General features: G+C 36.1%; 1 protein-coding gene across 3 annotated transcripts in view; it reads right to left on the bottom strand.

The window, feature by feature from the left end:
* The window catches only part of NAALADL2 (N-acetylated alpha-linked acidic dipeptidase like 2), a 1,063,610-nt gene that overhangs the window by 90,989 nt on the left and 946,132 nt on the right, over positions 1 to 26,489 (bottom strand). For all 3 annotated transcript variants that reach the window (XM_060011115.1, XM_060011116.1, XM_060011114.1), the window contains one exon: positions 12,130 to 12,223. In XM_060011115.1, the coding sequence (XP_059867098.1) occupies positions 12,130 to 12,223 (94 nt within the window). The remainder of the gene's footprint in view (positions 1 to 12,129; positions 12,224 to 26,489) is intronic.

The raw sequence follows: 26,489 nt of genomic DNA on the forward strand, positions 1-26,489 counted from the left end.
GATCAAGGGATCAATCCAAGAAGAAGATATAACAATTTTAAATATTTATGCACCCAACATAGGAGCACCTCAATACATAAGGCAAATGCTAACAGCCATAAAAGGGGAAATCGACAATAACAAAATCACAGTAGTGAAATTTAACACCCTATTTTCACCAATGGACAGATCATCCAAAATGAAAATAAATAAGGAAACACAAGCTTTAAATGATACATTAAACAAGATGGAATTAATAGATATTTATAGGACATTCCATCCAAATACAACAGAATACACTTCCTTCTCAAGTGCTCATGGAACATTCTCCAGGACAGATTATATTTTGGGTCACAAATCAAGCCTCGGTAAATTTAAGAAAATTGAAATCACATCAAGTATCTTTTCCAACCACACGTTATGAGACTAGATATCAATTACAGGAAAAATTTGAGAAAAATAAAAACACCTGAGGCTAAACAATACACTACTAAATAACCAAGAGATCACTGAAGAATTCAAAGAGGTAATCAAAAAATACGTAGAAACCAATGACAATGAAATCACGAGGACCTAAAACTATGGGATGAAGCAAAAACAGTTTTAATAGGGAAGTTTATAGCAATACAATCCTACCTCAAGAAACAAGAAACATCTCAAATACACAACCTAATCTTACACCTAAAGGAATTAGAGAAAGCAGAACAAAAAAACCCAAAGTTAGCAGAAGGAATGAAATCATAGGTATCAGATCAGAAATAAATGAAGGAAACGACAGCTAGGATCAATAAAACTGAAAGCTGGTTGTTGAGAAGATAAACAAAATTGATAAACCACTAGCCAGACTCATCATGAAAAAAAGGGCGAAGACTCAAATCAGTAGAATAAGAAATGAAAAAAGAGAAGTAACAACTGACACTGCAGAAATACAAAGGATCATGAACGATTACTACAAGCAACTACATGCCAATAAAATGGACAACCTGGAAGAAATGGACAAATTCTCAGAATGCACAACCTTCTGAGACTGAACCAGGAAGAAACAGAAAATATGAACAGGGCAATCGCATACACTGAAATTGAAACTGTGATTAAAAATCTTCCAACAAACAAAAGCTCAGGACCAGATGGCTTCACAGGTGAATTCTATCAAACATTTAGAGAAAAGCTAACACCTTTCCTTCTCAAACTCTTACAAAATGTAGTAGAGGGAGGAACACTCCAAAATCATTCTATGAGGCCACCATCACCCTTATACCAAAACCAGAAAAAGATGTCACAAAGAAAGGAAACTACAGGCCAAAATAACTGATGAACATAGATTCAAAAATCCTCAACAAAATACTAGCAAACAGAATCCAACAGCACATTAAAAGGATCATACACCATGATCAAGTGGGCTTTATCCCAGAAATGCAAGGATTCTTCAATATATGCAAATTAATCAGTGTGATAAGCCATATTAACAAATTGAAGGAGAAAAACCATATGATCATCTTAATAGATGCAGAGAAAGCTTTTGAGAAAATTCAACACCAATTTATGATAAAAAACCCTCCAAACAGTAGGCATAGAGGGAACTTTCCTCAACATAATAAAGGCCATATATGACAAACACACAGCCAACATCGTCCTCAATGGTGAAAATCTGAAACCATTTCCAGTAAGATGAGGAAAAAGACAAGTTTGCCCACTCTCAGCATTATTATTCAACATAGTTTTGGAAGTTTTAGCCACAGCAATCAGAGAAGAGAAAGAAATTAAAGGAATCCACATCGGAAAAGAAGTAAACCTCTCACTGTTTGCAGGTGACATGATACTATACATAGAGAATCCTAAATATGCTATCAGAAAATTACTAGAGCTAATCAATGAATTTGGTAAAGTAGCAGGAAACAAAATTAATGCACAGAAATCTCTAGCATTCCTATACACTAATGAAGAAAAATCTGAAAGTGAAATTAAAAAACATTCCCATTTACCATTGCAACAAAAAGAAAAAAATATCTAGGAATAAACCTACCTAAGGAGACAAAAGACCTGTATGCAGAAAATTGTAAGACACTGATGAAAGAAATTAAAGATGATACAAATAGATGGAGAGATATACCATGTTCTTGGATTGGAAGAATCAACATTGTGAAAATGACTACTACCCAAAGCAATCTACAGATTCAATGCAATCCCAATCAAACTACCACTGGCATTTTTCACAGAAGTAGAACACAAAATTTCACAATTTGTATGGAAACACAAAAGACCCCAAATAGCTAAAGCAATCTTGAGAAAAAAAAAAAAAAAAATGGAGCTGGTGGACTCAGGCTCCCTGACTTCAGGCTATACTACAAAGCTACAGTAATCAGGACAGTGGTACTGGCACACAAACAGAAATACAGATCAATGGAACAGGATAGAAAGCCCAGAGATAAACCTACAGACATATAGTCATCTTATTTTAATAAAGGAGGCAAGAATATACAATGGAGAAAAGACAGCCTCTTCAATAAGTGATGCTGGGAAAACTGGACAGCTACATGTAAAAGAATGAAATTAGAGCACTCCCTATCAGCATCCACAAAAATAAACTCAAAATGGATTAAGGACCTAAATGTAAGGCCAGACACCATCAAACTCTTAGAGGAAAACATAGGCAGAACAGTGTATGACATAAATCACAGCAAGATCCTTTTTGACCCACCTCCTAGAGAAATGGAAATGAAAACATAAATAAATAAATGGGACCTAATGAAACTTCAAAGCTTTTGCACAGCAAAGGAAACCATAAACAAGACGAAAAGACAACCCTCAGAATGGGAGAAAATATTTGCAAATGAATCAACTGACAAAGGATTTATATCCAAAATATACAGCCAGCTCAATATCAAAAAAACAAACAACCTAATCCAAAAATGGGCAGAAGACCTAAATAGATCTTTCTCCAAGGAAGATATACAGATTTCCAACAAACACATGAAAGGATGGTCAACATCACTAATCATTAGAGAAAGGCAGATCAAAACTACAATGAGGCCGTTGTAGTTCTGACCTCACACCGGTCAGAATGGCCATAGTCAAAAAGTCCACAAGTAATAAATGCTGGAGAGGGTGTGGAGAAAAGGGAATCCTCTTGCACTGCTGGTGGGAATGTAAATTGATGCAGCCACTATGGAGAACTGTATTGAGGTTCCTTAAAATACTAAAAATAGAACTACCATATGACCCAGCAATCCCACTACTGGGCATATATCCTGAGAAAACCATAATTCAGAAAGATACATGCACAATGTTCATTGCAGCTCTATTTGCAATACCCAGGACATGGAAGCAACCTAAGTGTCCATCAACAGATGAATGGATAAAGAAGATGTGGCACATATATACAACGGAATATTTCTCAACCATAAATAGAACCAAAATTGAGTTATTTGTGGTGAGGTGGATGGAACTAGAGTCTGTTATACAGAGTGAAGTAAGTCAGAAAGAGAAAAACAAATACAATATGCTAACACATATATATGGAATATACAAAAAAAGAAAAAAATGGTTCTGAAGAACCTAGGGGCAGGACAGGAATAAAGACGCAGACATAGAGAATGGACTTGAGGATACAGGGAAGGGGAATTGTGCTGGGATGAAGTGAGAGAGTTGCATGGACCTATATACACTACCAAATATAAAATAGATAGGTAGTGGGAAGCAGCCACATAGGACAGGGAAATCAGCTCAGTGCTTTGTGTCCACCTAGAGTGGTGGGATAGGGAGTGTGGGAGGGCGACGCAAGAGGGAGGAGATATGGGGATATATGTATACATATAGCTGATTCACTTTGTTTTACAGCAGAAACTAACACTCCATTGTAAAGCAATTATACTTCAATAAAGATTAAAAAATAATAATAAAATAAAATTAATATAAGCTTAAAAAAAAAAAAACTCAAGAGGAACTTGATCCTGCCAACAACCAGGCAACTAAGTTAAGATGACTCTGCCCCAGCTGAGCCCTCAGATTTGTATTTCAATAAATTTTCAATAAATATGTTATTTATTTTCAATAAATATATTCAATATAGACTTGTCTGAATACATCAACATCATTTACAAATTCATAAGAAAAAGACAGAAACTTCATGTAAAGTGATCAAAATTCTTATTGGTAAAATTGAAGAAAATGCTACAGTGACTTTGGAAATCTTTTTGGCAGTATCTGCTGAGGTTAGACATACACATACCCTATGATCCAGCAAGGGGTATGCACGTGCACTAAGAGATACATAGGAGATTGATCACAGCAGCATTGTTCATAATAACCTCAGCCTGAGAGCATCCCAACTGTACCTCACGGTAGAATTGATAACCAAACTGCAGTTTGTTCATACAATGGAAGACTGCACAGCAGTGGAAACAAACTGCATCTCCATGCAACAACGTGTATGAACCTCACACTCATATGTAGGTCAAAGCTACGTTCAAAAGAATGCACATCATCATATCATTCCATCTTATAAAATGTAAAGTCTTCCTTTATAAGGGAAAAATTAGTCTTCAGTGTTCGGCAGTGTTTGCCTTTGGGAAGCAGGGCCAGGATGAGATTAGGAAGGGCTCAGGGAAGCTCTGGAATTTGGCTTTTCTTCTGTGTCTCGATCAATACAAGTGTTTGCAAGCTGAGAAAATTCACTGAGCTGGATGCTTAGGAGTTTCACAGTTTTCAGCACTTACTATAATTTAAAGTATTTTTGAGATTGTAACTATCATTATTTTTATCTGCGTTTCACCTGTCAAGACAACTGAAAAGTCTGAAATATTTCTCTTAGCATAAAAAGCATATGGAAACAACTCCCTGGTAATATCTCAGGCAGGCACATGCCCAAGATGACGTTAATATTTAAGCCTTAAGCTCATATAAGGCTGCACTGGTTATCTGAACCATTAAGACGCCTCAAGGAAGAGGACCATATCCTGAATGCTGTGGGGCCTCTGGTGTCCCAGCCCTGGTAGAAGGCAATCCCACATCTCAGGAGGACCGTACTTCTAGGGAGAAAGGATAAACAGAGAAGGACAAGCAGAGAGACAACTGGAAGACAGATGAAGAAATGTGCATATAAAAATTCTTACTAGCCTTCTGCCTCATTTTTTTTTACTGAAGTACAATTGCTATTCAATATTATATATAAGTTACAGGTGTACAATATAGAGATTCACAATTTTTAAAAGCTATACTCCATTTATAGTTATTATAAAATATTGACTATGTTCCCTGTGTTGTACAATATATCCTTGTAGCTTATTTGTTACATAATAGGTTGTACCTCTTACTCCCATCCCCCCTCCCCTCTCCCCACTGGTAACCACTAGTTTGTTCTCTACATCTGTGAGTCTGGAAGATGGATGGTGGAAGAAATGTGCATATAAAAATTCAAAAGAATTATTATGATGAGAGACTAGTAAAAATGGTAAGTCATTAACGTATTTCAATCAATGTAGTGACACGTGAAATGTAGACAGTGAAAGAAAACTTTAAACAGATTTGGATGAAGTACTCAGAGCAGGGAAGAAAACAATGATCACAAAGGAAAGCTGTATGAATAGCAACAAATTGTGAGATAGGAGTAAACAAAAGCAAAGAAAGTATAACTCTGAGGAAAACAAAAGGGACACCATGCTTAGGGTAAGAATTAAGGAACATTATGCAATGAAAATATGAGTTCAAAGAGAAATGGGGAGAAAGAAAAACTAGTTTCAGGAGACAAACACTGACATAGAGACAACCACGTTTGTTGCAGACCCAGCTGTCTCAAATCTTTCTTGGATGAGATGTGGAATATCAGTAAGTGAAATACAATCTTTAATATAGTTATGTAGTCAGAATCCATACAAAAATACAATGGGGATTAAAACTGAGCATATTTTCAGGAATTTGTACCCAATAAATGGCTAATCTCTTATCAAATTTCTCCATCATTTTGGGCAAGCAATGTAAGACACTTCTCAGAGAATACTTTTGAGTTTAAGTCCTTGTCACACAAAAAAGTCAGTTCCAGAAATGCCAGTTCAGACCACGAAAAATCTAGCATGGTTCAGAGTTCCCATGGGAACAAGATCTTTCCCTATGACTGTTTGGATTTTAGATGGTCTGCTTTAGCTTTCTCAGGGAGAGCACAGACCAGGTACCCAGGGCTCCCATCCTTTACTATCTATAGGCCAGTCCAGAGTTTGAATTGGCGGTCATTAAAACCAAGACTGGAGACAGATGGGCTGAGGACTAGACTCAGGCAATTTATAAAGTGCACTCTTAATTTTGCAAACTTCGAAATTCATCTTACATTACTCAGAAAGAAGAAAAAAAAAGGACATTAGATGGGCCCCCATCACTTGTGATTGTAGAAAAGAACCAAAGTGACACTTGAAAATATGACACTACAAATCTAACAGAAATCACAGCGCTTGCCTCAGTGGCATCATCACCTTGAAATACTATCCCTCCTCCTAAAATGAAGTGATTGACACTAATGAATTATCAAAGCTAATAAAAAAAAAGATCAAATCAGCATTGCCTGTTTTTTAAAGAACAGTGGGAAATGCTGTCAACAACCATTTGACATTTAGTGAGACAATCAGGAGGTGGCAACAAGCCACAGAGTTCGAAATTACGTTTCCTGCTGGGTCTGGTTGCACTAAATAAATGTGTATGTAGCATCAAATGAACATGACTTTTACTTTATTTGGTCATTTGTCGTTTTTACAATCATGCTAAATAATTACATCTAAAATTCTGGCAAAGAAAAATAGCAGATATTAAATTAAAAGCATCAGAATTATATAGTTGTTAATTATTTTGAAATGCTATTTTTGCATTGAAAAGTGGATAAAGTGAGAAACAGTAAACTTAGTAAGGTCATTAGTTCTCACTCCTCAGTCAGCTTCCAGGTTCAAGGGTGTGGTGATACTCTTGACACCTTCCCTTGCCCCCATAAACTCGTACCATTGCCTTGTATGTGCGTTTTTTGGACATACTTTTATTTGTCACAAATACATCTGAAGCATGTCAGTTATCTTATCAGTCACTATTTACACTATATCCCCATGCACCATGTATAAATATTCATTCTCTAACTATTATGTGCTTGGCATTGACCAAATATTAAGAGCCAAGGTCACTCAGTCAAAATGAGCTTTCAGGAACCAACCAATAAATCAACTCAAACAAATTATTCACTGGTAAATTATTCTTTTTTCTGGTGGTTGTGAGAATGATAGAGAATGGTCTGCTGCTACCATAAACTGTGTAATAAATAAACAAGATGGCTGGTTGTCAAGGGGTAAAAATTACACTGTTGAAAATGCAATTGGGTTTCAGAGACCTTCATACTTATACTCTCTGCAGTAAGGAGAAACAGTATTTTATAGTTCAGCCTTGAAGGTCTTTCTTTTTAAACTGTAATTGAGAATTTAAGACTAATCACCATTAACTGCCATAGCAAAATAAGAAAATATATCAACAATTAAAGCTTGTATTAAGCATTAAAATTATATGTTTCATTTAACATGCTACAGGAACACTATTTAGCTAATGAAGTCGTCTAGCATTGTAGTTAAAACTGAAACTGAAATATTTATTTAGTTGTTGATAAGTGGTGTCCATTATTTACACATTAGTACATTAAAGTATTCTATTTTAAAAATAAGGTTAAAACCAAAGTAGTCAAAATAGAACAGGTAAAACAAATCACCTACAATTTAGCAAATATTTGAATAACCTTTTACTATAGTACAGATAATTCAAATAATTTTGAATCATGATAACTAAAATACAAAAATGTATAGCTTAAAGGTGACAACTCATATCCCCTTGATCAAATACTTATATGTAGGTCATGGTAAAAGAATAATTTTTGCCCATTTTGGGGGTTACTTTTTTTGTTGTTTTGCTTTGTCTTTTTAGTATGGGTACATCTCAAGTCTGGCCACATCTTTCAGAGTGAAAGTGACAGGAAGACCCAAGTAGTTTCACATCAAAAGAAACAAAACTCAAAAATAACTAACAACTAAAGAAGAAACGGTCCAATATTACAGCAAGAAGCCAAAATGCTCCTGGCTTATCCAACTGAGAACCTGGGATTCTGGGGAGAGGTTCATCTAGACTTTGCCATGTCTGGCCTGCAGTGGAAATCATTGTAGAACGACTGAGGTTTGTTTTTTTCCCCCTGTAATTACATGCTTTGAGATATAACTGTTAAAGAAAGGATTATTAATCTCATCTATTTTCAGACCGCTTTCTTTACCTTTTTGCCTTAACTGAAACCTGGCTCTCCCCTGTTGACATTTCTCCCACTGCAGCCCTCTCAGGTGGTAGCTCTTTTTTTCTCCCACACCCTTTGTACCACTAGCCATAGAAGAACAATATGAGGTGTCTCTAAGTTGCTGCTCATTCTCTGAAGATTTTAGCTCCTGGCTCAGTCACTCTCTCTTAAAGAAATTACTCCTATCTTAGTTCTTGACAATATCAATATCCATGTAGACATAGTCTGGCCTCTCTTCTCCATAGCCTCTTTTCCTCTATTGATCAGCTACCATACTTCCATGGTCATACCTCAGCCCGTACACTGTCATTACCAATATCTGCACTCTTTACATGGTCAAATTTTCAATAATCCCATTTGCTGGTCTTTTCAGCTTATTTTTCCTTAATTCTTTGATTTCACCAATAAATAAAGTCTATCCATCCTCCTTTATTCATGTTCACCCTCTTTCCCTTTGCATCCTCGCGTTATTCTATACCCAGTTTAGATACATCAGTCCATCGCTATGAATGCTGCTTTGCAGACACTCTCATTTTTCCTTACCTTATCTAGTTCATTACCCTCTCCCAGCAAAACCTAGCTCTGATTAAATCCAACTCTGCCTGCTTTATGCCTGAATCCCGAGCTGAAAGCTGGAAAAAGATACACAATTATGTTGAATTATCTCATGTAAAATATATTTCTTTTGAGAGCTTAACGTTGCCCAAAAGACTAATCCCATTTTCATAGTTCATTCACTCTACCACCTTCTCAAACAACTATTTTATTGTGTTTTACAATCTAAGGAGACTTGCAAAGAGCTCCCAGCACCACATCTACCCATGTGCCATATGCTCTGCCTTCCTTCACATTTTTATGGGTGGACAACCACATTCATAACTAAGGCAACGTCCTCCACCTTATGCAGCTTCTAGTCAAAGAAATCATTCCAGCAATTCTCCTTTCACTCTTCTAAATCAAATCTTCACTCTCCATCCGATCATTCTCATCAAAATAAAAACATGCTAACCATGCTCAACTCCATGCTTTCCATCTACCATCACCTGTCCCCAATTTATCAACTCCCATTCTCTTTTGAACCCCTCTAATCAGACTGTTTCATATACCACTCTGCGGCGGGCCGCTTCCGACCAGCAGAATAACGAGCCGCCACACGCAAGATTCTTCTCGTATCACACTTTATTGGAGCACAGCTTGGTTGAAGAAAGATGGAAGGAAGACACCGCAATCCTATAGCAGTCTGCTTATATAGGGATTAAGAACATGTGTCGCTCTGTGATTGGCTTTCGCCGGTGGTGCGACTTGTGAGCCAGCATCGGATAGGTCGCTGCTTTAAAACCTCATTAGTATACTTAGCGCAAGCGCAGTGGCCACAGGAAGGATGATTCAGCTTACTTCAGTTTCCTGCTGCGTGGCAGTTAGCTGACCGCGCCCTACACCACTCTACTAAAATTGTTTTTGTTGAGCTCACCAATGACTTCCAAATTGCTAAATCCAGCAGTCAATTCTCAGTCCTAATTTTTCTTAACCTGTGGCGGTATTTGACGGAGTGAATCACTCCTTCCTCTTTGAAAGCGTTTATTCACTTGGCTTCAGGTTATCACATTCACCGAGTTTGTCTCTTACTCTTTGTCTGCTCCTTCTTAGTCTCCTCCTCTGATTCCCCTATTCCCAATTTCTAAATTCAGGAGTGCCCAGAAATCTTAAACCTTTTCTGTCCTCTATCCGCACTCAACCCCTCAGAAATCTCATTTGGGGCAGCTCTCAAATTTATATTCCCACACGAAATTTCTCCTCTGGATACAACCACAGTCAGTTCTGCTCTTTAACACTTATTTTGAAAATGCAAATTTACTCCAAAGTGATTGATATTAGGGAACAGTTAGAGCATAAAGCTAACTTAAAAATTGCTTTGACTTATGCAAGTTTTGTTCTACCATGCATGTATGTTTCTCAGGAGAAGAGATTTTAATTTTGTTTTATTTGTTTATTTAGTGGCTGGGTTTTATGTTTTTGTTTTTTTGGTCATATAAGTGTACCAGGCATACAGTAGGTGCTCAATATTTGTTAAATGAATGAGTAAATGGGTTCAAGAGATCCTGTAAAGTCTATGGGGTTATATGCAAAGCTTTTTGTACAAGTGTAATTTTCTGAAGAGAGAGACCATACTTTTCTTTGGATTTTCAAAGGGATTCCTATCTACCCACAAAGAAACAGAGTAATAATATAATTCTAACAATGACCCTTTAGGACTTTTTTCTGACCTTCAGAAGTAGCCTACATTACTTAAAATGCTCATATAGGAATGATAATGCTATAATATTACTTATGGATTCAAAAAATAAACCCAATTATTTAAAAAGAAAATAGAATTTGGAATTTAAAATGACAGTATTGTTATTGTTTTTGCTGGCTTTGTTTAATTTTTTAAATATCTCTTCATATCTTTATTACAATGGTATTAAACATTTATGTAGATTTGAACTCAGAAAAGCAACTTGTAAATCATTCATAATTCTATTGTATAATGTTTCTATTTCACAGTATACTCCTTGAGGCTCCTTTCTATGCATGAGAATTATTCTTTATAGATGAACCAATCTTTATGTAATACAAATAATAGTCTCCTCTTTTTGTTCTTTGTAAGTTTTAAGTATATGCAGTAGCAACTGAATTTTTAAAGTGAAAAAATGAGAACTAAAGAAAAGCAAAACAGTCTACAGAAAAAATAAAAGTTGCTTAAAAGAAATCCTTGCAAAAAATATATTATTCACAGAAGTCTTTAACCCTTTATTTATGCCCATATTGTTCTTATTTTGTAAAATACCGTATATTTGATTACTCAGTTTCTAAGAAATATTCTAAGAATAGAAAATTATAAGTGGAGAACAGAGTAATTGCTACGGATAGTGACACTCATGACAATAAAAAGAAGAAGCTTGACAAAAGTAGAAAAAATAGAGACTAGCTTAAATATACCAAAAGCAGAGCAATATGAGGCCATTTAGTATGGGTGCAAAATAGCCCTAAACAGCTCAATTGTGCCCAAGGTCATGGTTTTACACAGTCACTATAATAAAAGTAATAAGAATCACTGAGGGAGAAAAGTATTGTTTTGTAGTAGTCTCTGGATTAAGAATCAACCCAGGTAGTCAAAATTTTAAAATAAAATTAATAGAGTTTCAGATACTAGAAATATTTGGCTCTTTAGAGTGATCCATTTTCCAAGATTTACTGCTTAAGTTCTATAGTGAAAATATTGGCTTTTATATTGAGAAATACATGTCTTCAAATGATCTGATAGTAAGATGTGTGGCTCAAAGAAGAGAAGGAGGGTGCATTTATTTAATTACAATACTGCCCTTTGTGTTTGGTGAATGGTGACAAACTAGAAGTTTAGGTGAAAGATTTGTATATAGATAAAGGGAAAATAAGGATAATTATTAGGTGGTGATTAGAATTCTGTAGAGAGAGAGAGAGAGAGATTTAAACAGGAAGGAACTTAAATAGAGACTGTGGAAATAATTTCCTGGTTTCCTCTTTGTCATCCTTAATCTAGGATGAGCCAACACTTCAGTCAAATGGACCCAGCCCATACTTCATGGAAACCAATCCCAAAGGACAAACTTCTGGGCCAGTCTTGTTTCAAATAACTGAATATTAGGTATACCTCATTCTTGTTGACATGGTAGCCCACATTCTTCTAAGCCCTTCTCATGATTCTCCTCTATAGGAAGGGAAATGCTATATTGCCATAGCTAGTAAGATAGTGGATAACTTTATCTATTCCTTGTTCACAATTAGTTGAAGAATTATTCATTTGCTAAAATTACTATAATTCAAAGAAAAATTACCTTTAAGGCTCTTTTGAACTTCTAAAGCTATATCGAGAGCATTAAAGGGCAGAACTGGTTCGTTGGCAATTTGTAAAATCACTTCTCCTGAGAGCTGAAAGAGAAAGAAAAAAACACTAGCAATTAATATTAAGGTTTTTTTTTTTCCCATGATTTCATACACTTTTATACACTTATCTGGAGTAAGAAAACACAGAGGGTAAATTTATTTTTATAAAATCTCTTTTTCTTTTAAAACTTTTTAAAACTTTGTTTTCCTGTAAAGAAAAAAAATCTTCAGTATATTTTTCATGTTTCAGAATAGTATAAGGAAAAATAATATTTTCTTCCTTTTGGGCTAGAATATTAAGAAATAGCTTCCCTAGTTGAAGGAGTTGTAATATGTAAACTTCAAAACAATTCTTTATAAAACAGTTCAGAATGTCACATGATAAAACAATCAAGAACAACTGCAAATCAATAGCTGATTATTGGACCAAGTAAAATTCCAGACAAAATTAATGATCAATTTATTTCATGTAAGATATAATTTAATTTTAAAAATCCTTTCAAATCCACATACTATTTTCCTTCATGCTTTGCTATATTTGTAATCAGCTTTCCAAAATTTAATATCATTTATACATCTTGGAGATCAATGTTTAAATTAAATTCAAAAAAAATTAAATGGCATCCCCCAAACTCATACCTGGAATTTTCACACATGCATATGTCTCCACCACTGCACTCCAATTGTGTCTGAAAACCAGCATATGCACTACAGCTGAACTAGCATCTGCTTAATACACTGAACGAGTCATATGCATTTTTATACATCTCAAAGGAACTTAGGGCTGGTGGCAAATGACATTGTTACCCCCCATCCCCAAATGATATTTAATATTTACCTGGGTTTAACAAATGTCCCTACATCTTTTATAACACTGAAGCTGGCACGCAGGGAAATCTGGCTGTGTTGATGTTATTAATGCATTATGAAATGTTGTTAGTGAATGAAAACATTGTCTCGTGAAACTACACAGGGGAAATCACACTAACTTGAGATGGTAAAGAATACATAAAAGAAATAACTTACAAGGAAAATGTGATGTTAAATATTCAAATCTACATATTTAACAAGGGTCAAATTCCATTTAGTATTTAAAAGTTATATTTCCCAGTTGTTTGAACCATTTATATCATGATGAAAGTACAATTCAATTTGGTTCTTCCTCTACCTGCTTGAGGAAATGTATTTCTTAGGAGTAGGAAAATGAAACACCTCTGAGATCCTTTTATTTCTTTGAGGTATTTTTCTCCCAAATGTAACAACCACTTCTCCCCAAATGTCTAAGGTACTTTTGCAGCATTTTATCCCCATCATATGATCACAAAAATCCCGCGAAACTATCTACTTTGATTACGCTGTACTTTAGGAAAAAAGCATTGTATACAATATGTTGATATGAATCCTGTTTCTATCCCACTCCACCCCAAGCGAATCATGCAAAGAACACCGATATTTGGAAATAAATTATTTGTAAAAGGAAGGTTTAAAGAAGATTAAAAGGCATTATGGTTTCTTTTTCCAATTTGCCCTGGAGAATAAAAACCATAAAACGTACATGTTTCATTTACACTTTTGGAATCTGGAAACCACACATTACAAAAGATTAAAATGAAAGAACGGGGAGGGAGGAGAAAGGCAACTTCTCTGTGTGTTGCTGAAGAAAGTTGTTTTGTTTTGGCTTTCTGAGACATTTGGCAGCTAGAACAACTGGAAATATAAACCAGCCACCTTGCTATGTCTCAAAAAGAAGCTGGCAACAAATACTGGGACTTCCAAGGCACCTGGCCTACAATAGAATGTTTCAAGTAAATCAGCTTTATTTGCAGCTTCATAAGCAAGGGGGAGATTTGTATATGCTTTGCCATGCAGTGAGAATAGATGAGCCATACTGCATACTCTTCTTGACCATTCTGGAATTCACTCTTATTCAGGCATGCCAAAGTAACTTTTCCTTATATTTATATAAGGCCCCATTCTTTTCAAAATGCTTTATACTCATTTCATTACCTCATTTAATTATCCTGCCAAGCCTAGAGGCAGATAGTGATAGAATTAATCCTGCATTGAAACCACTGAGTATAAACCTTACTGGGTTGTGGTCCAAGATGGTAACATAGGAAGTTCCTAAATTAACCTCCTCCCATAGATACATCGAATCTACAGCTTTACATGAAACAATTCCCTATGAAAAATCCAGCTGAGTGACTCCTACATGTTGGAGGAACAACAAAAAAACCCACACTGAAATGAATAAGAGAGGCTGAGACACACTCCTGCCATAAAACCCACCCCATCACACTGACATACAATAGGGAAGGAACTCCCAACTCCCAATTTCTCCTTTAGGAGAAAAGGGTTTTGACCCAACATCTAGTACCCCAACTTTTAAGACTTCCATCCAAGGCTCAAACCCCCAAAACATCTAGCCCTGAAAGCCAAAAGGGCTGTGTCCACAAGATATACAACACTACAGCCAACAAAGAAACAGTTCCTAATGGATTCAAGAGGACTCACTTTGGTTCTCTACCTATAGCTTAGTACAGAGGAAAATGCCCATCTCCCAGCCTTTCCCTGAAAGAGGCCTATTTGAATACTTTAAAAGTTGCTGCCTGAGGGTCATGCTTCTAATTTAGCTCTAGGGACAGAATGCAATCCTCCCTGGAGATCAGGGAAGCCAATAGATTCCATCTCAGCATTCTCCCTGTTTATTTACATATTTCAAAAGCTGCTCCCTGAGAGTTTGGTTTCTGATTAGCCTGCATCTAGATGTTGACTGAGATCTTCCCCTTTGGGACACTAACAGGTATTAGCATACCATCAACTACTGGGAGCCACTAAAAAAAAGGAGGAGGCTTGGACAATCACAAAGGTTTGAGATACAACTAAGAGCTAGGGCTGGGCTGAATGATAAGCTTCATATCCCACATGAGACCATTCTTCAAGAATGGAAGAAGTGGCTGTTTCATCTAATTCACAGAAACCAACACAGAGAATCCGAGAAAATGAAGAAACAAAGAAATAAGTTCCAAACAAAAGAACAAGATAAAACTTCAGAAACATACTTTAATGAAATGAAGATAACTGATTTACCTGATAAAGAGTTCAAAGTACCATCATAAATTTGCTCACCAAAGTCAGGAGAACAACACATTAACAAAGTGAGAATTTCAATAAAGAGAGAGAAAAATAAGGAATACCAAACAGAAATCACAGAGCTGAAGAATACAATAACCGAACTGAAAAATTCAATAGAAGGTTCAGCAAAAGACTAGATCAAGTGGAAGAAAGGATCAATGGACTTGGAGACAGGGCAGTGGAATTCATCGAATCAGAGGAGCAAAAAGGAAAAAAGTGAAAAAGAGTTAAAATAGTGTAAGGTACATATGGGACACCATCAAACACATCAATATTTGCATTATATGGGTCCTGAAGAAGAAGAAAGAGAGAAGAAAGGGGCAAAAAGCTTATTCAAAGAAATAATGACTACACCTGAAACTGACAAAATATTGTAAATCTCTATACTTCAATTAAAAAAAAAGAAAGAAAGAAAAAGGAAAACAGTAGGACTAGATCACTTTAAAAAAAAAGAAGAAAAAGAAAAGAAAAGAAAAGAAATAATGGCTGAAAAATTCCCTCTCCTAGGGAAAGAAACAGACATCCAGATCTATGAATCTTGGATGGTTCCAGATGAGATGAATCCAAACAGACCCACATAGAGACACATTAAAATTAAACTGTCAAAGTTAAAGACAAGGAGAAAATCTTAAAAGCAGCAAGAGAAAAAACAAACTGTTACATACAAGGAAGCTCCATAAGAATTTCAGCAGATTCTTCAGCAGAAACTTTGTAGGCTGGGAGAGACTGGGATGATATATTCAAAGAGCTGAAAGAAAAAAACTCCTAAGCTAACTAAAACTACTCTACCCAGCAAAGTTGTCCTTCAAAATTGAAAGGGAGTTAAGAGTTTTCCAGACAAGCAAAACATAAAGAAGTTCATCACCAGATGTCTTAGAAGATAAGTTAAAGGAAATTCTTCAAGCTGAAATGAAAGGATACTAATTAGGAATAGGAAAACATGGAAATATACATTTCATTAGTATAGGTAAATATATAGTTAAATTTAGAATACTCTACTCTTTCATGGTGGTTGTCAAATCACTTATAAATGAAGGGTAAAAGACAAGAGTATTAAAAATGACTATAATGATAATAATTTTAATGGACTTACAAGATAAAAGATAAACTTGACATCAAAAACAAAAAGTGGAGGAACGTGCTCTTAAACCAAGATGGCGGAGTAGAAGGATGTGCTCCCACTCCCTCTTGCGAGAACACCAGAATCACAACTAGCTGCTGGACAATTATCAACAGGAAGACACTGGAACTCACCAAAAACAATGCCCCACATGCAAAGACAAAGGAGAAGCCACAATTAGAAGGAAGGAGGGGCGCAATCATAGTAAAATCAAATCCCATAATTACTGGGTGGGTGACTCACAGACTGGAAAACACTTATACCACAGAAGTCCACACACTGGAGTGAAGGTTCTGAGCCCCACATCAGGCTTCCCAACCTGGGGGTATGGCAATGGGAGGAGGAATTCCTAGAGAATCTGACTTTGAAGCCTAGTGGGAATTGATTGCAGGATATTGACAGGACTAGGGTAAACAGAGACTCCACTCTTGGAGGGCACACACAAAGTAGTGTGCACATCAGGACCAAGGGGAAGGAGCAGTGATCCCAGGGGAGATGGAACCACACCTACCTGCTAGTGTGGGAGGGTCTACTGCAGAGGCGGGTGGGCAGGGGGAGCTGTGGCTCACCATGGGGACAAGGACACTGGCAGTAGAAGTTCTGGGAAATACTCCTTGGCCTGAGCCCTCCCAGAGTCTGTCATAAGCCCCAACAAAGAGCCCAGGTAGGACCCAGTGTTGGGTTGCCTCAGGCAAAAGAATCAAAAGGGAGGGAAACCAGTCCCACCCATCAACAGTCAAGTGGATTAAACTTTTACTGAGCTCTGCTCACCAGAGCAACAGTCAGCTCTACCCACCACCAGTCACTCCCATCAGGAAACTTACACAAGCCTCTTAAATAGCCTCATCCACCAGAGGGCAGAAAGCAGAAGCAAGAAAAACTACAATCCTGCAGCCTGTGGAACAAAAACCACATTAACAGAAAGACAAGATGAAAAGGCAGAGGGCTATGTACCAGATGAAGGAACAAGATAAAACGCCAGAAAAACAACTAAATGAAGTGGAGATAGGCAACCTTCCATAAAAAGAATTCAGAATAATGATAGTGAAGATGATCCAGGACCTCAGAAAAAGAATGGAGGCAAAGATCGAGAAGATGCAAGAAATGTATAACAAATACCTAGAAGAATTAAAGAACAAACAAACAGAGATGAACAATACAATAACTGAAATGAAAAGTACACTAGAGGGAATCAACTGCAGAATAACTGAGGCAGAAGAACGGATAAGTGACCTGGAAGACAGAATGGTGGAATTCACTGCTGCAGAACACAAAAAGGAAAAAAGAATGAAAAGAAATGAAGACAGCCTAAGAGACCTCTGGGACAACATGAAACGCAACAACATTCACATTATAAGGGTCCCAGAAGGAGAAGAGAGAGGGAAAGGACCAGAGAAAATATTTGAAGAGATTATAGTCAAAAACTTCCCTAACATGGGAAAGGAAACAGCCACCCAAGTCCAGGAAGTGCAAATCACTGAAAGCAGCAAGGGAAAAACAAAAAATAACATACAAGGGAACTCCAATAAGGTTAAGAGCTGATTTCTCAGCAGAAACTCTACAAGCCAGAAGGGAGTGGCATGATATAATTAAAGTGATGAAAGGGAAGAACTTATAACAAAGATTACTCTACCCAGCAAGGATCTCATTCAGACTTGATGGAGAAATCGAAAGCTTTACAGACAAGCAAAAGCTAAGAGAATTCAGCACCACCAAACCAGCTCTACAAAAAATGCTAAAGGAACTTCTCTAGGTGGGAAACACAAGAGAAGAAAAGGATCTACTAAAACAAACCCAAAACAATTAAGAAAATGGTCATGGGAACATACATATCGATAATTACCTTAAACATGAATGGATTAAATGATCCAACCAAAAGACACAGGCTTGCTGACTGGATACGAAACAAGACCCATATATATGCTGTCTACAAGAGACCCACTACAGACCTTGGGACACATACAGACTGAAAGTGAGGGGAGGCAAAAAGATATTCCATGCAAATGGAAATCAAAAGAAAGCTGGAGTAGCTATATTCATATCACTTAAAATAGACTTTAAAATAAAGAATGCTACAAGAGATAAGGAAGGACACTACATAATGATCAAGGGATCAATCCAAGAAGAAGATATAACAACTATAAATATATATGCACCCAACAGAGGAGCACCTCAATACATAAGGCAACTGCTAACAGCTATAAAAGAGGAAATAAACAGTAACACAATAATAGTGGGGGACGTTAACACCTCACTTACACCAATGGACAGATCAGTCAAAATGAAAATAAATAAGGAAACAGAAGCTTTAAATGACACAATAGACCAGATAGATTTAATTGATATTTATAGGACATTACATCCAAACACAGCATATCACACTTTCTTCTCAAGTGTGCATGGAACATTCTCCAGGATAGATCACATCTTGGGTCACAAAAAAAGCCTCAGTAAATTTAAGAAAATTGAAATCATATCAAGCATCTTTTCTGACCACAACACTATGAGATTAGAAATGCATTACAGGGGAAAAAAAGGTAAAAAACACAAACACATGGAGGATAAACAATATGTTACTAAACAACGAAGAGATCACTGAAGAAATCAAAGAGGAAATCGAAAAATACCTAGAGACAAATGACAATGAAAACACGATGATCCAAAACCTATGGGATGCAGCAAAAGCAGTTTTAAGAGGGAAGCTTATAGCTATACAAGCCTACCTTAAGAAACAAGAAAAATCTCAAATAAAAATCTAAACTTGCATCTAAAGGAACTAGAGAAAGAAGAACAAACAAAACCCAAAGTTAGCAGAAGGAAAGAAATAATAAAGATCACAGCAGAAATAAATGAAGTAGAAACAAAGAAAACAATAGCAAAGATCAACAAAACTAAAAGCTGGTTCTATGAGAAGATAAACAAAATTGATAAACCATTAGCCAGACTCATCAAGAAAAAGAGAGGACTCACATCAATAAAATTAAAAATGAAAAAGGAGAAATTACAACAGACACTGCACAAATATGAGGCATCCTAACAGACTCCTACAAGCAACTCTATGCCAAAAAAATGGACAACGTGGAAGAAATGGACAAATTCTTAGAAAGGTATAAACTTCCAAGACCAAACCAGGAAGAAACAGAAAATATGAACAGACCAATCACAAGTAATAAAATTGAAACTGTGATTAAAAATTTATCAACAAACAAAAGGCCAGGACCAGATTGATTCACAGGTGAATTCTATCAAACATTTAGAGAAGTGCTAACACCCATCCTTCTCAAACTCTTCCAAAAAATTACAGAGGAAGGAACACTCCCAAACTCATTCTATGAGGCTAACATCACCCTGATACCAAAATCAGACAACGATACTACCTCAAAAGAAAATTACAGAGCAATATCCCTGATGAAAACAGATGCAAAAATCCTCAAGAAATTACTAGCAAACAGAATCCAACAACACTTTAAAAGGATCATACACCATGATCAAGTGGAATTTATCCCAGGGATGCAAGGATTCTTCAATATATGAAAATCAATCAATGTGATACACCATATTAACAAATTGAAGAAAAAACATACGATCATCTCAGTAGATGCAGAAAAAGTTTTTGACAATATTCAACACCCATTAATGATAAAAACTCTCCAGAAAGTGGGCATAGAGGGAACCTACCTCAACTTAATAAAGGCCATATATGAGAAACCTACAGCAAACATCATTCTCAATGGTGAAAAAAAGAAAGCATTTCCTCTAAGATCAGGAAGAGGACAAGGATGTCCACTCTAACCACTATTACTCAACATAGTTTTGAAAGTCGTAGCCACAGCAATCAGAGAAGAAAAAGAAATAAAAGGAATACAAATTGGAAAAGAAGTAAAACTGTCACTGTTTGCAGATGACATGATACAATACATAAAGAATCCTAAAAAGGCCACCAGAAAACTACTAGAGGTAATCAATGAATTTGGTAAAGTTGCAGGATACAAAATTAATGCACAGAAATCTCTTGCATTCCTATACACTAATGATGAAAAATCTGAAAGAGAAATCATGGAAACACTCCCATTTACCATTTCAACAAAAAGAATAAAATACCTAGGAACAAACCTACTGATGGAGACAAAAGACCTGTATGCAGAAAACTATAAGACACTGATGAAAGAAATTAAAGATGATACCAACAGATGAAGAGATATACCATGTTCTTGGATTGGAAGGATCAATATTGTGAAAATGACTATACTACCCAAAGCAATCTACAGATTCAATGCAATCCCTATCAAATTACCAATGGCATTTTCTATGGAACTAGAACAAATCATCTTAAAATTTGTATGGAGACAAAAAAGATCCCGAATAGCCAAAGCACTCTTTAGGGAAAAAAACGGAGCTGGAGGAATTAGACTCCCTGACTTCAGACTATACTACAATGTTACAGTAATCAAGACAATATGGTACTAGCACAAAATTGGAAACATAGATCAATGGAACAAGATAGAAAGCCCAGAGATAAAGCCACGCAGCTATGATCAACTAATCTATGACAAAGGAGGCAAAGATATACAATGGAGAAAAGACAGCCTCTTCAATATGTGGTGCTGGGAAAACTGGACAGCTACATGTAAAAAATGAAAATAGAACACTCCGTAACACCATACACAAAAATTAACTCAAAATGGATTTGAGACCTAAATGTAAGACCAGACACTATAAAACTCTTAGAGGAAAACAGGAAGAACCCTCTTTGACATAAATCACAGCAAGATCTTTTTTGATCCCCCTCCTAGAGTAATGGAAAAAAAAGCAAAAATAAACAAATGGGACCTAATGAAACTTCAAAGCTTTTGCACAGCAAAGGAAACCATGAACAATACGAATAGACAACCTTCAGAATGGGAGAAAATATTTGCAAACGAATCAACGGACAAAGGATTAATCTCCAAAATATATAAACAGCTCATGCAGCTCCATATTAAAGAAACAAACAACCCAATCCAAAAATGGGCAGAAGACCTAAATAGACATTTCTCCAAAGAAGACATACAGATGGCCAAGAAGCAGATGAAAAGCTGCTGAACGTCACTACTTATTAGAGAAATGCAAATCAAAACTACAATGAGGTATCACCTCACACCAGTTAGAATGGGCATCATCAGAAAATCTACAAACAGCAAATGCTGGAGTGGGTGTGGAGAAAAGGGAACCCTCTTGCACTGTGGTGGGAATGTGAATTGATACGGCCACTATGGAGAACAGTATGGAGGTTCCTTAAAAAACTAAAAGTAGAACTACCATATGACCCAGCAATCCCACTACTGGGCATATACCCAGAGAAAACCATAATTCAAAAAGACACATGCACCCCAATGTTCATTGAAGCACTATTTAAAATAGCCAGGTCATGGAAGCAACCTAAATACCCATCAACAGACGAATGGATAAAGAAGAAGTGGTACATATATACAATGGAATATTACTCAGCCATAAAAAGGAATTAAATTGAATCATTTGTTGAGATTTGGATGGACCTAGAGACTGTCATACTGAGTGAAATAAGTGATAAAGAGAAAAACAAATATCGTATATTAACGCATGTATGTGGAACCTAGAAAAATGGTACAGAAGAACCAGTTTGCAGGGCAGAAGTTGAGACACAGATGTAGAGAACAAACGTATGGACACCAAGAGGGGAAAACCACGGAGGGGTGGTGATGGTGGTGTGCTGAATTGGGCGATTGGGATTGAAATGTATACACTGATGTGTATAAAATTGATGACTAATAAGAACCTGCAGTATAAACAAACAAACAAAATAACTAATACCAAACTTTCTTTGGGTTATTTATATGAAATATGTTAATAGAAATTTTTCAGACATTACATGAAATTTCTAAAAATCTTATATGTTCTGGTATTATAAGTCATAATTCTGGTTATTACTTTAAAATGTATATCTCAGAAATAACAATTCTTTATCAATTGCATTATTATGAATTTTCATCAAATATTTAACCGTGGTCATTTTTAAGTCTTTTGTCATTTACAGACAGTTCTGGGTGTATTCTGATGCTTTTGCAAAAATGTTTCTATAAAAGGGTTTCATCTTCAAGGAATTCATGGAAAAGTCTCTGACAAGTACAGGTTTCTGGTAAATGACTATACTACTGAACTGAGTGAATAAGCATTTTCAGAACTCTAATGGAAAACTGATGAATTCATAAAAGTGCTAACAAAAGATCAAGATAAAAAAAATTAATTACATGGGACTGAGTGGACTGATGAGGATGATTATAATTTTTGTGACTCTCTGTTTGAATAAAAAGAAAAAAATCCCACAAGGACTCAGAGGCAAAAAGTATACAAATCTATTTTCAATGCAAAGTAAAGGACCTATTACAGTGGAAGATTACTGGACTGAATTTCAATATTATGACATAGTATTAGTGTCTTTCATGTTTGGTAATTGCAATCATTGTTACTTTTGTTGTGGTCATCCATTTAAAATGCTTGGTGTCAGTTCATTTATCTCTTGTAAAAATAAAATATAGTGTGTGTGTGTGTGAAAAAAAAAGTGGAGTAATGTGAGAGTAAAAATATAGAACATTGGTATGTTTGAACCTAAGTTATTATGAACTTAAAATGGACTGTTATAAATATAAGATCTTTTATATGAACATAATGGTAACCACAAAGTAACAACATATAATGGACACACAAAAGATAAAAAGAAAAGAATCTGAGCACACCACTACAGAAAATCATCAATTCTCAAAGGAAGAGAGAAAGAGAATAAGAAAGGGACAAAAGAATTACAAAAGAGCCGGAAAACAATGAACAGAATGTCAAGAGTAAATCCATTCCTCAACATAATAAAGGCCATATATGACAAGCCCACACCAAACATCATCCTCAATGGTGAAAAACTGAAAGCATTTCCACTAAGATCAGGAACAAGACAAGGTTGCCCACTCTCACCACTCTTATTCAACATAGTTTTGGAAGTTTTAGCCACAGCAATCAGAGAAGAAAAGGAAATAAAAGGAATCCAAATCGGAAAAGAAGAAGTAAAGCTGTCACTGTTTGCAGATGACATGATCCTATACATAGAGAACCCTAAAGATGCTACCAGAAAACTACTAGAGCTAATCAATGAATTTGGTAAAGTGGCAGGATACAAAATTAATGCACAGAAATCTCTGGCATTCCTATATACTAATGATGAAAAATCTGAAAGTGAAATCAAGAAAACACTCCCATTTACCATTGCAACAAAAAGAATAAAATATCTAGGAATAAACCTACCTAAGGAGACAAAAGACCTGTATGCAGAAAATTATAAGACACTGATGAAAGAAATTAAAGATGATACAAATAGATGGAGAGATATACCATGTTCTTGGATTGGAAGAATCAACACTGTGAAAATGACTCTACTACCCAAAGCAATCTATAGATTCAATGCAATCCCTATCAAACTACCACTGGCATTTTTCACAGAACTAGAACAAAAAATTTCACAATTTGTATGGAAACACAAAAGACCCCGAATAGCCAAAGCAATCTTGAGAACGAAAGAAGGAACCGGAGGAATCAGGCTCCCTGACTTCAGACTATACTACAAAGCTACAGTTATCAAGACGGTATGGTACTTGATAACTGTAGCTAGATCAGATAACAGAAAGCTAGATCAATGGAACAGGATAGAAAGCCCAGAGATAAACCCATGCACATATGGACACCTTATCTTTGATAAAGGTGGCAGGAATGTACAGTGGAGAAAGGACAGCCTCTTCAATAAGTGGTGCTGGGAAAACTGGACAGGTACATGTAAAAGTATGAGATTAGATCACTCCCTAACACCATACACAAAAATAAGCTGAAAATGGATTAAAGACCTAAATGTAAGGCCAGAAACTATCAAACTCTTTGAGGAAAACATAGGCAGAACACTCTATGACATAAATCACAGCAAGATCCTTTCTGACCCACCTCTTAGAGTAATGGAAATAAAAATAAAAATAAACAAATGGGACCTAATGAAACTTCAAAGCTTTTGCACAGCAAAGGAAACCATAAACAAGACGAAAAGACAACCCTCAGAATGGGAGAAAGTATTTGCACATGAAGCAACCGACAAAGGATTAATCTCCAAAATTTACAAGCAGCTCATGCAGCTCAATAACAAGAAAACAAACAACCCAATCCAAAAATGGGCAGAAGACCTAAATAGACATTTCTCCAAAGAAGATATACAGACTGCCAACAAACACATGAAAGAATGCTCAACATCATTAATCATTAGAGAAATGCAAATCAAAACTACAATGAGATATCATCTCACACCGGTCAGAATGGCCATCATCAAAAAATCTAGAAACAATAAATGCTGGAGAGGGTGTGGAGAAAAGGGAACACTCTTGCACTGCTGGTGAGAATGTGAATTGGTTCAGCCACTATGGAGAACAGTATGGAGGTTCCCTAAAAAACTACAAATAGAACTACCATATGACCCAGCAATCCCACTACTGGGCATATACCCTGAGAAAACCATAATTCAAAAAGAGTCATGTACCAAAATGTTCATTGCAGCTCTATTTACAATAGCCCGGAGATGGAAACAACCTAAGTGCCCGTCATCGGATGAATGGATAAAGAAGATGTGGCACATATATACAATGGAATATTACTCAGCCATAAAAAGAAACGAAATTGAGCTATTTGTAATGAGGTGGATAGACCTAGAGTCTGTCATACAGAGTGAAGTAAGTCAGAAAGAAAAAGACAAATACCGTATGCTAACACATATATATGGAATTTAAGGAAAAAAATGTCATGAAGAACCTAGGGGTAAAGCAGGAATAAAGATGCAGACCTCCTAGAGAACGGACTTGAGGTTATGGGGAGGGGGAAGGGTGAGCTGTGACAGGGTGAGAGAGAGTCATGGGCATATACACACTAACAAACGTAGTAAGGTAGATAGCTGGTGGGAGGCAGCCGCATGGCACAGGGATATTGGCTTGGTGCTTTGTGACAGCCTGGAGGGGTGGGATGGGGAGGGTGGGGGGGGGGAGACATGAGAGGGAAGACATATGGGAACATATGTTTATGTATGACTGATTCACTTTGTTGTGGGGCGGAAACTAACACGCCATTGTGGGGCAATTGTGCCCCGGTGGAGATGTTGAAAAAAAAAAAAAAAGAGAGTAAATCCGTACTTATCAATAATTACTTTAAATGTAATTTGACTAAATTCTCCAAAGAAAAGACATAAAGTGGCTAAATGGATAAAAACACAATAGATGGTTCAACATGTGCAAATCAATCAATGTGGTATACCATATCAACAAAAGAAAAGACAAAAACCACATGATCATCTCAATATATGCAGAAAAGCATTTGATAAAATTCAACATCCATTCATGATACAAACACTTATGAAAGTGGGTATAGAGGGAATGTATCTCAAAATAATAAAAGCTATTTAGGATAAACCCAGAGCCAATATAACACTCAGTGGTGAAAAGCTGAAAGCCTTCCTCCTAAAATATGGAAAAAGACAAGGATGCACACCCTCACGACTTCTCTTCAAAGTAGTATCGGAAGTCTTAGCCACAGCAATCAGACAAAAAAAGAAAGAAAAATTACTCAAATTGGTAGGGAAGAGGTAAAATTGTCATGATACGCAGATGACATGATACTATAGGTAGAAAACCCTAAAGGCTACACACAAAAACTGCTAGAACTGATAAACGAATTCAGCAAGGTAGCAGAGTACAAGATTAACATACAGAAATTGGTTGCATTTCTTTACACTAACAATCAAATATTGGAAAGGGAATGTAAATAAATAATCTCTTTTAAAATCACATTAAAAAAAAGTATTTAGGAATAAACCTCACTAAGCAGGTAAAAGAATTGTATGTTGAGAACTACAAAACATTAATAAAGGAAGTTGAAGATGATTCAAAGAAATGGAAAGATACCTCATGCTCTTGGATTGGAAGAATTTATATTGTTAAAATGGCCATGTTACCCAAAGCAATCTAAAGA

The sequence above is a fragment of the Delphinus delphis genome, chromosome 4, assembly GCF_949987515.2.
Source record: "Delphinus delphis chromosome 4, mDelDel1.2, whole genome shotgun sequence".
Lineage (NCBI taxonomy): Eukaryota > Metazoa > Chordata > Mammalia > Artiodactyla > Delphinidae > Delphinus > Delphinus delphis.